This window comes from Aythya fuligula, chromosome Z (assembly GCF_009819795.1).
Source record: "Aythya fuligula isolate bAytFul2 chromosome Z, bAytFul2.pri, whole genome shotgun sequence".
In the NCBI taxonomy this organism is placed as follows: domain Eukaryota; kingdom Metazoa; phylum Chordata; class Aves; order Anseriformes; family Anatidae; genus Aythya; species Aythya fuligula.
In genome coordinates this window covers 51,502,924-51,515,073 of record NC_045593.1, presented here as the reverse complement: position 1 = coordinate 51,515,073, position 12,150 = coordinate 51,502,924, and the positions used below count along the sequence as shown (strand labels likewise).

The 12,150-nt window shown below is 38.5% G+C and overlaps 1 protein-coding gene across 1 annotated transcript in view; it reads left to right on the top strand.

Annotated features, from left to right (window-relative positions):
- Positions 1–12,150, top strand: part of MEGF10 (multiple EGF like domains 10) — a 98,510-nt gene that overhangs the window by 73,387 nt on the left and 12,973 nt on the right. The window contains exons 15-16 of the mRNA XM_032206397.1: positions 9,435–9,581; positions 11,788–11,922. Coding sequence (XP_032062288.1) covers positions 9,435–9,581; positions 11,788–11,922 — 282 coding nt within the window. The remainder of the gene's footprint in view (positions 1–9,434; positions 9,582–11,787; positions 11,923–12,150) is intronic.

Genomic DNA, 12,150 nt, shown 5'->3' with positions numbered 1-12,150 from the left:
CTAAGTGATAGAAAAGCTGTTCCATCATCAGTAACGACTAATTGACACTGTAAGTTTGTCTGTTTGAGTGCTCAGGACTTTGTGTCCCACTGTGATACTGTACTGTTGCAAGGGTCTGATTTCAAGGAGGGACTCATACCATTTAAGGATGAGAAGTCAGGAAGAAAAACACACTGTTTTGTTTCTGCAGCTTTAAGAAAGGATTATTTTTTTTTATGCTTTCAGGTATAATAGAGATCTAGGCAAATTAGAGAGCAGGGCAATCACCAACAATAAGAAGTTTAACAAGAGTGAGTGACAGATTCTGCACCTGGGAAGGGGCAACCCTGACTATACATACAGGTCGGGGACAAGAGGCTGGAAAACAGCCCCACAGAAAGTGATTGTGTTTGACTGCAAGTTGAATATAAGTCATCAGTGTGCTGTGATAGCCAGCAAGGCCAACTGTGCTCTGGACTGCCTCAAGCATAGCACTGATAGCTAGTTGAGGGAAAGGATTGTCCCTTTTTGCTCTGGGCTGGTGTGTCCTTACCTCAAATGCCGTGTGCAGTTTGGGGTAGTACAGTCTAAAAAGGACATAAAACTATTAGAGAGTGTCCAAAGGAGGGCTGCAAAGACGGTGAAGGGTTTGGAGGGCAAGATATATGAGGAGCAGCTGAGGTCCCTTGGTTTGTCCAGCCCTGAGCAGAGCAGGCTGAGGGGAGGCCTCAAGGCGGCCTGCGGCTCCCTCACAAGGGGAGCGGAGGGGCAGGTGCTGAGCTCTGCTCTCTGGGGACAGCGACAGGACCCGAGGGAACGGCATGGAGCTGGGACAGAGTAGGGGCAGGCTGGGGGATAGGGAAAGGTTCTGCACCCAGAGGGTGGTCAGGCACTGGGACAGGCTGCCCAGGGCGCTAGTCACGGCACCGAGGCTGACGGAGTTCAAAGAGTGCTTGGACAACACACTTAGACATCTGGTCTGATTTTGGGGTGGTCCTATGCAGATTCTGTGCATATAATACGGTATTGTTCTTTCTCTTGACACTTCCAGACACACTAGATGGAGATGAGCAAGTAACATGCAACAAGTTACCTAATGTACAAGTTTAGCAAATTATTCTGCTCAAAAAATTTTCTTTGAGCTTCTAATGTCCTCAGAAGCAATCACTACTGATCTCCTTCTCCCCTCTTCCCCTCCCCCTCCCCACTTTGAGTTTCACATGTTTCTTTTTTAGCTCTGTAGATGGATCACAAATATTGTGTTCAAGCTACTTAGTGCTCTGTGTCTGCAGTTCAGGTTGATTAGTACTTACCCATTCCTTATTTGTGCAATTTGTTTGTAAGATTCTGCCAAGTCCTTTGAAGAGGCTTTTCTCCTTGTACCTCTCTCTTGTTGCTCCTTTCAGTGTGAAAGAGAGAGGCTTCCAGAGCCTCTCCAGCACTCAGCTAACTGTTGTAGGATTTGATTGAATTTATTCTTTTCCCACAAGCTACACTGTGACTTGCAGTCAGGAACTTATACCTCTGGGAAATGAATACTACAATAACGCAAAAACAATAGAAGTGGTTTGAGTGAATTGTAAACAAAACAAACAAACAAACAAAAGATAAAAACATATGAACTATTATTCCATTGATTAATATTTCTAAAGGTGCTGCTTTGTCTTTTAGGCAATCATGTTATGACTTTAACAGCCTTTGATGCTCTCATTGTCAGGTAGTCTCAGAATTGCATGTGTGTGTTTGAACATACTTCCTCAAATTTTTTTGAACTGTTTAAAGTATGATTTTTTTAAAAAAGTCAATAGACATATCCCACATTAAAAATTACATGGTCAGCTGGTGATCTTGAGCAACTTGGTGTAGACAGATATAAGTTCACAAGCTTTAGAGGTACTGTCTGAAAGAAATGTAGCAAGTTTTCTAATACTGAGAGAAATCATCAGACACCAAAAGTATGTAAATGAATAAAGCCAGATTAAAAGAAGTAGTTTTGAAAGGCCATAATAAAAATCTGGCAACTTTTATAACAGATCCAAAAGATTTCCAACCAGTGCAGAATAGCTAATGAAGTATGTGACAAGAACTTCAGGCACAGCAGAAATCTTGCCTGTGCTTGAACTCAGGTGTTGGAAAGGATAAAATATTTTTGCCTTTAGTAAAAGCTTGTTTCAATTTCATATTTAGAAAGCAATAAGATTTCACTAGGAAAAGACTTCTTGCTTGATTATAGATATAATTGAGTATCTGTCCCTGGATGATGTCATCTCAACAGCGTGTGTATCAGACTAGTTTCAACATGTTGGTGATGTCTAGACACACAACATGACATAAATGGGATAGTTTGCTTTATACTGAGTGCCTGGAAAAATCCTACTCCCACACTTCACATGTCAGAGCAGTACCCATGAGGAATCTGTTCTTTGTGTAGACACTTATATTTAGAATAATTAAAAAAAGGAAAGAAGATCTTAGAAACAGGTTCTCAAATAGCTGTACTGTAATGTTACTTCGCAAGGATAGCATTAGTCCACAGGATTAAGAAAAGTTTTTGAATACATGTGTGGATGCATAATACATGAAGAAACAGATGGAGAATTTATTTTTTTACACACACACACACAAACACACACATAGGCAGACACAGATACACATACACGAAAGTACTGAACTGCAACAAATTATATTAGAATAGGTTAGATTTTTTTCTATTAGATTTGTTAAAGTAACTGTCAGACTTAATAGTTTCTATTTGTTAGTGTTATTTACTCCCCACCCACGCCCCTCATCCCCCCAAAGGAAGGGAGAAAATGATTTTGGATCAGTCTAATTCTTATCTAACCCAAATGAAGGTTTTTCTTTTTCTTTTCTTTTTTTTCTTTTTTTCTTTTTTTTTTTTAAACAAGAATAAATTGATGAATCCAAGACAATACAAATGTTTTGATACCAACAGAATCATATAAAGCTTCTGAGAAGCTACTTTAAATGCAACATTTTTCTCAGCCTTCTGAACAGGGCAGATTTCTACTGCTCTATTCTCCAGGGAATTTCATCAGAGGGAAGAGTTTATGTAACTTTGCAGAAATAAATCAGGGTTGGAAGATTTTTCCCTTGCTGGATGACACAGTTGTGCCACAGTGCTGGGGAAGAGGAAATATACTGCCCTGGTGGTGGTCACTGACCCAGTAGGGTGCGTACTCCCTCTGATAGTGAGGGAGCTCCCTGCTTCTGAAGCAAGCACAAGTGCTGTTGTCATGTACCACAGAGCAGCCTAGCTGACATGCTACCCTGTCCTTTGGTCTCAAGACAGAGCTGCAGCTGAGCATTATGTCAGCAATGAGGTCCTATGTGGCATAGTTTCTTAAAGAAGCTTTTCTTTATTTTTGAAAACGCTTGATGTATTATCTGGAAATTCCAGTTATGAATGAAATGGTAAGTTGTTTCTGACTACTGCAGTGTCAATAGCTGTTATAAAACTCTAGAAATAATTAATTTTATTTTTTTTATTGACCTTTTAATTTTAATTTAGTTTCTTTTACCTACTCAGATTTTTCATCCTAAACAAGTCACTTAATTTATAGGACTCCTGTTAGAGATCCTACTCTCTGAGATTTACTGAGTGCTCACTATAGAGCAACTTAATTCTGCTGAGAAAAACAAGAGTTAAGGGTGATGTTTTTTTCCTGGCAATCTCACCATTCCATCACGTTCCAGGAGCCACATGACATGATGGTACAAATGAGAAACATCCGCCCACACTGAACATGATGTCTGCCCCAAACACTCTCATCCCTTGACATTTTCACTAGAATTTATAAATAACTTCTCTTCATTTAGAAGGAGTGCAATAGTCAGACAATGAAAAAGAGTAAGAAGCGTTAATATACAGAGCCATGAAGTAGAGGAAAGACACAGAAAATGTAACCTCCAGTAGATAATAAAGTCTCCTGGTAGTTTTTACCAAAACCTTAAGTTAACTTGTGTGAAAGAAGTTAACCTCTACCACCTATCTCAATAAACATAATCCATCAAGCACCACAGTACCTGTTAGTTTCATCCCATCATTTTAGCTGTCCTGCAAGAAGCTGTCAAAACACAGAGATTTAAAATTTCCTGAAATAGTAGAGAATTCATATTTCTGCAAACTGAGATTTTTCACAGAAGCATTGTAAAAGAGACAAAAGTTTTCTTCTAGACAGTTTGTGTATTACACTGCAACATGAGTGTCAGTGGTAACACATTAATTCCTGTTGTGTTTTCTTGGATACAGTTCTGTTGGACATTTCTGTTTGTAAAGAAATGTCGTGTCATACTAATAACCACACTTGTTATTTTTAAAATCAATTTAAAGGTTGTGTGGTGCCAGGGATTGTGAAACACCAGTAGTCTGCTATCTGAACCAAAACAATAGCATTGGTTTATGGAAAAGACAGATGCAGAAATATCAGCCTATATTTTACCAGCACGCATAGTGTTTATAGGATATTGGTGACTTTCTGCTGTCTCGGACACCTGCTGATGCTAGTCAGATTGTCCATCACCAGATGTGTTGTTGCTGTGAGGAAGTGCTGTGTCTTTCCATGTGCTTCTGACATTATTTCAAGAGGCACATTTGTTACTGGATTATAACAGAGAGGATCGTCATCTGACACCCATCCCACTGATGCAAATAACCAGGTCCACAGGGAAGCACCAACTAGACCTTTCCTATGCTCCTTAGCTTTTAGTGCTTACGCAATTTTTCTTTTTTTCCACTACATGGAAGAAAAAGACACCAAAGCATACTGTCATAGGCCTTTCTCACATTCAGACTGAGAAATGAGATGCTGCTGAGAGTGTGCATAGTGTTTGTGCCTTCATGCACCCAAGCTGGCAGCCTCTTCCAAGACGTAGTTTTTCCTCCATGTCAGCTGATTTTGCCTCTGCTTCTGAAGCAGGAGTTCCTATAGCTGTGAACATAGGTGCACCACAAAGTGAAGCAGTGTCATGATAAACTGTTTGCTTTCCAAATTTTAGTATTCAGTATTAGACATATACTCTACCTCTGGACTTTATTGTGTCTGCATCTCTGTTGCCTATACTTTGCAATAGGTCGTCATGTGAAAGAAATAGTACTATTTTAAAAGAAGAATGTTAAATCAATAAATTAAGTACACTTATTTTATACCTGTCAAGAAGGCAAGAAAAGGAGAAGTGTATTTTTTTCTGTTATTTTCCTGTGGTAGACGGTAAGAAGAGCATCACTGGGTCAGACAACAGTATGCAGCAACAATACAGCCTTCAGAAAGACACCAAGCTTATCTCAAAAGTGATTGTTCCACTAAAAATTACGGATACTGATGTTTGCTTTCAAGCTGATACAGCACTGGTTTTGTAAAGAAGCATTTGTATCTGGCTTCCTATCAAAACTCCTGGGTACAAACTATTCTACTGCCACCAGTGAAGAAGCCACAGTAAGAACATTTGGAGAAAAATCTTTGATCCTTTCCCTAGCCCCTAAAAGAGACAATTATATTTAGTCTTCTGGCTATCTTCAGCTATGGAGCAAGGCCTTCTCTTCCCCTCAGGGCAATGAGGATACTTCTACAGCGTCTCTGAAATGTTCCATCACTTTCCTGTGTTGTTACTTCCTTTTGGCTCTCACCCATTTGACAGAGAAGTAAGGAAGAAATTCTCTGTTTTCCCCCATCAGAAGTCTCAGACTCCTTTAATGGCAGTGATCTAGTGCTTAACAGTTTTTCTCAAATAATCAACAATAATTAAATAAAAATAACCTTACTTTTTAATGTTTGGATAACTTTTATCAGACTAAAGGAAACAAAATAAACTGGGAAATAATGCTTAGTCCAATAATAACTTTAACTTGGAAGGTCATAAGAAATAATTGGTATATTTTTCCAGTTCAAGTGCTAAAACCCATTAACTCTATGTTGAACTGACTTGGACAGATCACTGAGTCTCGACATATTCAGAATATAGTATAGGGATTATTTAAACACTCTGCTAACAAGGGCAGAAACATTCCTATCCTTAAATAATTATTTTCTTCATTCATGCAATCACAAATGCTGGGGGAATGCTGATTTAGATGTGGGGCCCCTGGCATAAAGCCCTGGGCATAAAATGCATGAGCATTTCTTCAGAGCAGCTTAGCTGAAGTTTATCATGACCATTCAGCTATTGCCTAGCAACTTGTGAAGGCCATCAAAGAGCTCTTTGTCCATTGCTCTGGCAAAAACATTTCCTCACAGATATCCTTATCACTATCAAAATCAACATGAAAACTTATCAAAACCAATTTTGTTGTATAAGAAGTTAATATTCACTTAAAACTGTATCAGTCATAAGCTTGCTGATACCATTGTGAAAGGTAAGTCTAATCTTGCTTCCAACTTCTAGTAAAATGTTATTTTCTCCTCTCTAATGTCTAGATTTTCTCTTAAAGCATAGCTCTTTTTATGGAAATATAAAGCATCAGACTCAGGAAAATTCTTCTTTTCTTTTTCTGAACTCTTTTAATATTTCCAATACATTCTTTCTCAAAAATGTATGTAATTAATTCTGTGAAAATTTTAAACTCAGTTTCCCAGTTTTAAATGGCTTTTGGGCTCATCTAAATACCAGTGAGTGAGTGAGACTTACAACAATTTTCTAGACAGAGATGCAGTAAATCCCTGAATCAATTTTTGTTTCTGCCCTGTTACATTCATTCTTGGCACTATCAGGCACAGGAGTGTAATTGATTTTGTTTATGATCAGTAGTGAATTTAATAAAATTCCTTTTATAGTGAAACAGATGCCATACGCAGCACTCTTCAAGTACATTATGTTGTCACAACTGTTATTCAGTGATACCTAGGATGCACTGTTGCTTTTCGAAGTAGAGGGATGTCATTCTGACTACCTCCTCAAAGGTGGTGAAAGTGGGGAACAAAAGCTAAATTTCATTTTCCCTGATGCATAATTTTCCCTGATGTGTGCTGGAGGAACTTGCTCCTTTTTCATTTTTAATGGTGCTCATTGGCTCTTTTAAGTTCTGTGGATCTGTATAGCATGGGGTCCCTTGTCTCTTCTGTCCCAGTATGCCCAGTATCACCCTTTGACACTGCACTGTCATAAAGCATCCTCTGTGCACTGATCAAGACGATATAATTGAGCCTGGTGTTATTGTATGTCACTGGTCTACATAATCTCAGATAATGCACTGTGGTAACTCTTGGCAACCACTGACTTGTTAACAGTGACCATTGTATATTGAACACCACTGAAACCCATTAAGACTCTGTGAAAAATGTCTTTTCTCTGGCAGGGTTCACTGAGTGAAGCTCTGTATGATATGACAGATAACACTCAAGTGAACAGAGTGTCAGGCTCAGCACTGAAAGCCCCTGCATGTGTCAGCTTGTGCTTTCACAGACATAAACCCAAGTTTTCAGATTTGGGAACCTCAAGCAGAGAAGTCTGAAGTGTCTGAAATAAGTGGTCTTGTTTCTAAAATATGCAGTGATCTCATCCTGCTCATGTGCATCATCATCTCTCTGAATCAAACTGCTCTCTTCTATCTGGGTTCATGCACAAGTGCACTTTAGGAAAAAAGTTGTCCCAGACTGCTGAGAAGCCAGTTTATGCTCTCTGCCTCTCAAATGTGGATGCAGCTAGGAGAATGACATTGCCCGTCCAGGCAAAAAATTAAAAAAAAAAAAAAAAGAAAAAAAGAAAGTAATGGTAGAAGAAACCTTTCATTTTTTGTTTGTTTGGCTGTATTCTTGGCAATAAATTCTTTTCAGGTCAGTATTAACTAAATGATCTTGTACAAATTGGGCTTTTAGGTGGCCCATACACTGTCTGCTGATGGTTATTATCTGGCTTCTAAAAATCAAGTGTTTTCTCTACTGCCAGCATTAGTTGGTGCAGTCTATTGAACCACATATTTGATTATTCAATCTGTTGATTTTCTTGCAAAGAAACAAACAATTTGAGTGTCTGGAGTTTCACCTTTCCTTTAATTAGAGACTTGGTCTTTGGATATAGGCAGCTTTACACGGCACATGCTGTGGGGGTTGGGGAATTACCTCTGTGCCTGGCCTAGGAATAAACACTGTAATTATTTTTCAGTGTTGCTACAAACACTGGGGTTTGCTCTTCAAAGTTAAAGATTTTTTCTTGTCACATGTGAAACTGTTTTGCTTTTTTAGGATCCTGGCAGCCACTGGACCTGTGGCATATTTTGCTGGAAATACTTACAAAGCAAGACATACTTGTGGTTGGATTCAGTCCACTTTTCCCTTAGCGAAGGGCTTCATTCAGTAGAGGCGCTACAATAATACTTAATTGTTAATGCAAAGTACTGTAGACACAATGCGGTCTGAGTTCCACAGTGGAGCCTGCTGGCATTTAACATGCAGCGTACTTTGTAAAAGCAGATAGTGTGAAAAAGAAACAGGAATGTTATATTTCATGTTTCTGTGCTGCAATGGAAAAAAAGGCAATTAGGTGATGATAGTTAGTGGTTTGTGCTATGGCTCATGTATAGGGGTTCAGGTTGTGGTGATCTTCGAATCAATTTTATGCTAGAAATGGTTAGACAAAACACTGACTGACCAGCATCCTTAACACTGTTGCAGCTAAGCATTTTGGAATGCTCACATGGTGTGTTTTGAAACTCTTTGTGTGCACTACATTTTTCCATTTGGTATGAGGCTTAGCAGTAATCAGCTCACTACTAATTAGAAATCATTCTGTGTCCTGCACCCCATTATTAGACAAAGTTATCTCAGACTTAAAGAATTTTTACAGTCAGGGGGAAAAGTTCTTGCAATACCTTTTCATCAAGTATTTCCTAACAGAAAATTTGAAAATAAGCGTTTGCTGTTTTAAAGCAGTCATTATGGAGGTAGCAAAAAAACATTGTTTTGCTACATTTGAATTACTTTCTACTTTCATTTCTCTTTATTGATACCAGTGGTGAAAGTGAGAGGAATAAAAGACTTTTTTTTTTTTTTTTTTTTTATATAATATATATGTGTAACGGTCCTGGAAAATGATGGAGCTCTTCGTAATACCGAGAAATTTGCATTCATCTTTGTAGTAAGTCTTAAAGTGTTTGTGGGATGGAAGCCTAGAGTTAGCATCCCATGGAGCTCTTATGTTCCATGTGAATTGGCTGCGGAAGTGCTTTCCTGTTACGGAGCTCAGGATCAGCCCTTAAGTACATTTCATCAAGCTGCAATATAAAAGAAACTCATTGTTTGGGGGTCTGGGGAAGGCAGGAGCAGAGATACAGGTTTACCTTCTTCTCGTTCTATTCTCCTGATTTTGGTGAAGTTTTCATAAGCAGTTTTTTGTTAGTAGTGTTTTAAAAAAAAGTCCTCTGGGAACCAAAGGTTTAAAACAGCTATGCATAACAGTGCTTTCTATTTATGAGCTGACCATTTGTTTTTTCTTTGTGGTTGCAGGCATACACTGTGACAGTGTGTGTGCTGAGGGACAGTGGGGTCCAAATTGCTCGCTGTCCTGTTACTGCAAAAACGGGGCATCTTGTTCTCCAGATGATGGAATCTGTGAGTGTGCACCAGGATACCGAGGCACCACTTGTCAAAGAAGTAAGGACAAAATAATTGCTTTAAAACTTCTGCTTCTTCATCCTGTAACTGGAATACATGAGATACATGTACTTTGTTAATTGTGCTGTCAAGTACAGTCCTTGATCGGACATTTTAATTGTTAAAATGTATGAGTGCACAGAAATGTGTTATCTGAACTCAGTAAATGTTTCCAACTAGTAGTGCTCTTCTCTTTGTTGTATAACATTACTTTTATTCACATTGTGTGCAGTGACATTGTTATGCACATGACTTTTTGAGAAACAAATAGAATAGGGGACTCTGCTCTAAGGCCAACATTTCCAAATGTTATTGACAAATGTGAATTTCTCAGTACACATCTTGACGGGTAAATAAAACATCCATGATTTTCAGAAACTAAAATCCTTAGCTTCCCACTGTCCCACTGAATCTGGTAGGAATCATTAGTTTAACTATTGCTTTTTTTTTTTAAACATTTATTATGAAGCATCAGAGAATGGCTAATAGGATCAGGCCTCACAGTAAGTACAGGATAGCATAGGTGTGTATGCTTGCATTTAAAAAACTTGTCCTTGTAAACTTTTAAGTGTTGCAAGAGGAGAGATACAGATGAACTGAGGCAATTCATACCAGAAATAAGGAGGGAAAAATAAGATAATGTACAGATATCTACCCACCCAAGAAAATGTATCACCATTTTCCAGCAATGAAGCTTTCTTCAGTTTACATTGTTGAAGCTCTGAGGGAAAGGTGCTCAGGGCAGAGAAATGTGAGTCCTCTGCAAATGGAAGGTAACAGTGTTTTCATAGCTCTCCCAGGAACAGGGTCAAGAAGCAGGGGGAGTAAAGCCCTGGCTATGGTACTCAGTCCTCTAGAAGTGGCAGAAAAGGAAGAAGGAGACATGAAATGATTACCAAAAGGTAGAGTGACGAAAAGGCAGAGGAAGACAAACAGTCCAGGAATGGGCAAGATTTCAAGCTGAAGAATGTGATTGCCTCTGGTACTTCTAAATCCCACATCAGTGGAGCATTAGTATTCCTTAAGCATTTCTAAGTGCAGTAATTATCCTCGCTATCTAATCTCTAAAGGACTTGCGGTTAATCAGATAATCCAAAGGTAGAGTAAATGTAACACTACATGTACAAATGTCCCTTGTGTTTTGGAACTATGCCTAAAATCAGGACAAGTGACTTCCATGCTAGTGCATCTCAGAGCCCCTCTCTGGTGCATGGTCTGGAGGCCGAAAGACAAAGGTCATAAGAATAATTTGGATCCCAATCAGAAAGTGCCTTTTCAGTAAACAGGAAGACCTTTTGGCACGGTTTCACTTGGAAAAGTTAGTTTCTTAGAGAGATGTGGCCACCTAATTTGTATTAAGCGTATAACCAAAAGACTGAATCTTGAATGAAATTGAAATATCAAAAGATTCCAACAGAGTTTGTGTCAGTGCTGATTGCTGCTGTGCAACATGTATTTCTCTTGATTGTATCACATAATATTCTAATTTACAAGGAAAAATTTATAAAAGGAATTAGAGCAACAAAGAAAGAGATTTTATGCAAAACTCCAACTCCTCTCTCCTCCTTCCCAACCCCCAAAGAAATGAGTACCTTTGGCATAAGTATTAAGTGGAGCATTTTGTATTTTTCATCTCTTCTGTAAAAGTTAGGTGGTGTGTAGTTGTCTGCACAAGGTAATGAGTTACGATGAGTATCTAGATGAATGCATGACTTGAAAACATTTGTACATTTTTCTGAGTGAAGAGCTGGCAATTTGTTTGCCAGGTTAGGAAACAGAAGAAGTTAAGGTTTAAGGTGACTGTATTCATCTACCGATAAAGCTAACCCTGTTTTTTAAGGTACTTTTCTTCCAATATACTTTAAAGGACATTCACATTGTAGAGGGCTTATAATGTATAGGCAAGTATGCATAATATATGAAATATATATGCGTATCAAACATAACACAAGTAAAATATGGCCTGAGAAGTTACATAATGTCAGATAAGTAGTTACTGACTATAGTACAGAAAGCCCCATAGGAAGATGAGCAAATCTTACACAGGTATAAAGCATTAATCTGTATTAGTATTGATGACCATTACAACCCTTGCATATTTAGAAAGCAGAGCTAATTAGAAGTTATAAGCAATTGCACTAAAGAGCAGTTCATAACTGTGTATAAAGTGCAGGAATCAATGGCAGTTTGCTCTTTCTGATTCCAGTTTGTTCCCCTGGGTTTTATGGACACCGCTGCAGCCAGACATGTCCACAGTGTGTACACAGCAGTGGCCCCTGCCACCATATTACTGGATTATGTGACTGCTTACCTGGATTTACTGGAGCCCTCTGTAATGAAGGTACAAGCTATAGTAAAGACTCTGTGGGATGCAGAGACCAAGCGCTGTTTTTCATTCCGTCTACTGAAAGTATAAAACAAAAAGTGATTTCTGTTGTGGTATGTGCAGTTTACAAATATAGAATCTTAAGCAGTTTAAAGCTCTCTGAACACTTGATCCTTAAGTATGAAAAATACCTTTCTTCAAAACAGCACTTTATGCTTATATATATTATTTTTATAATGAGTA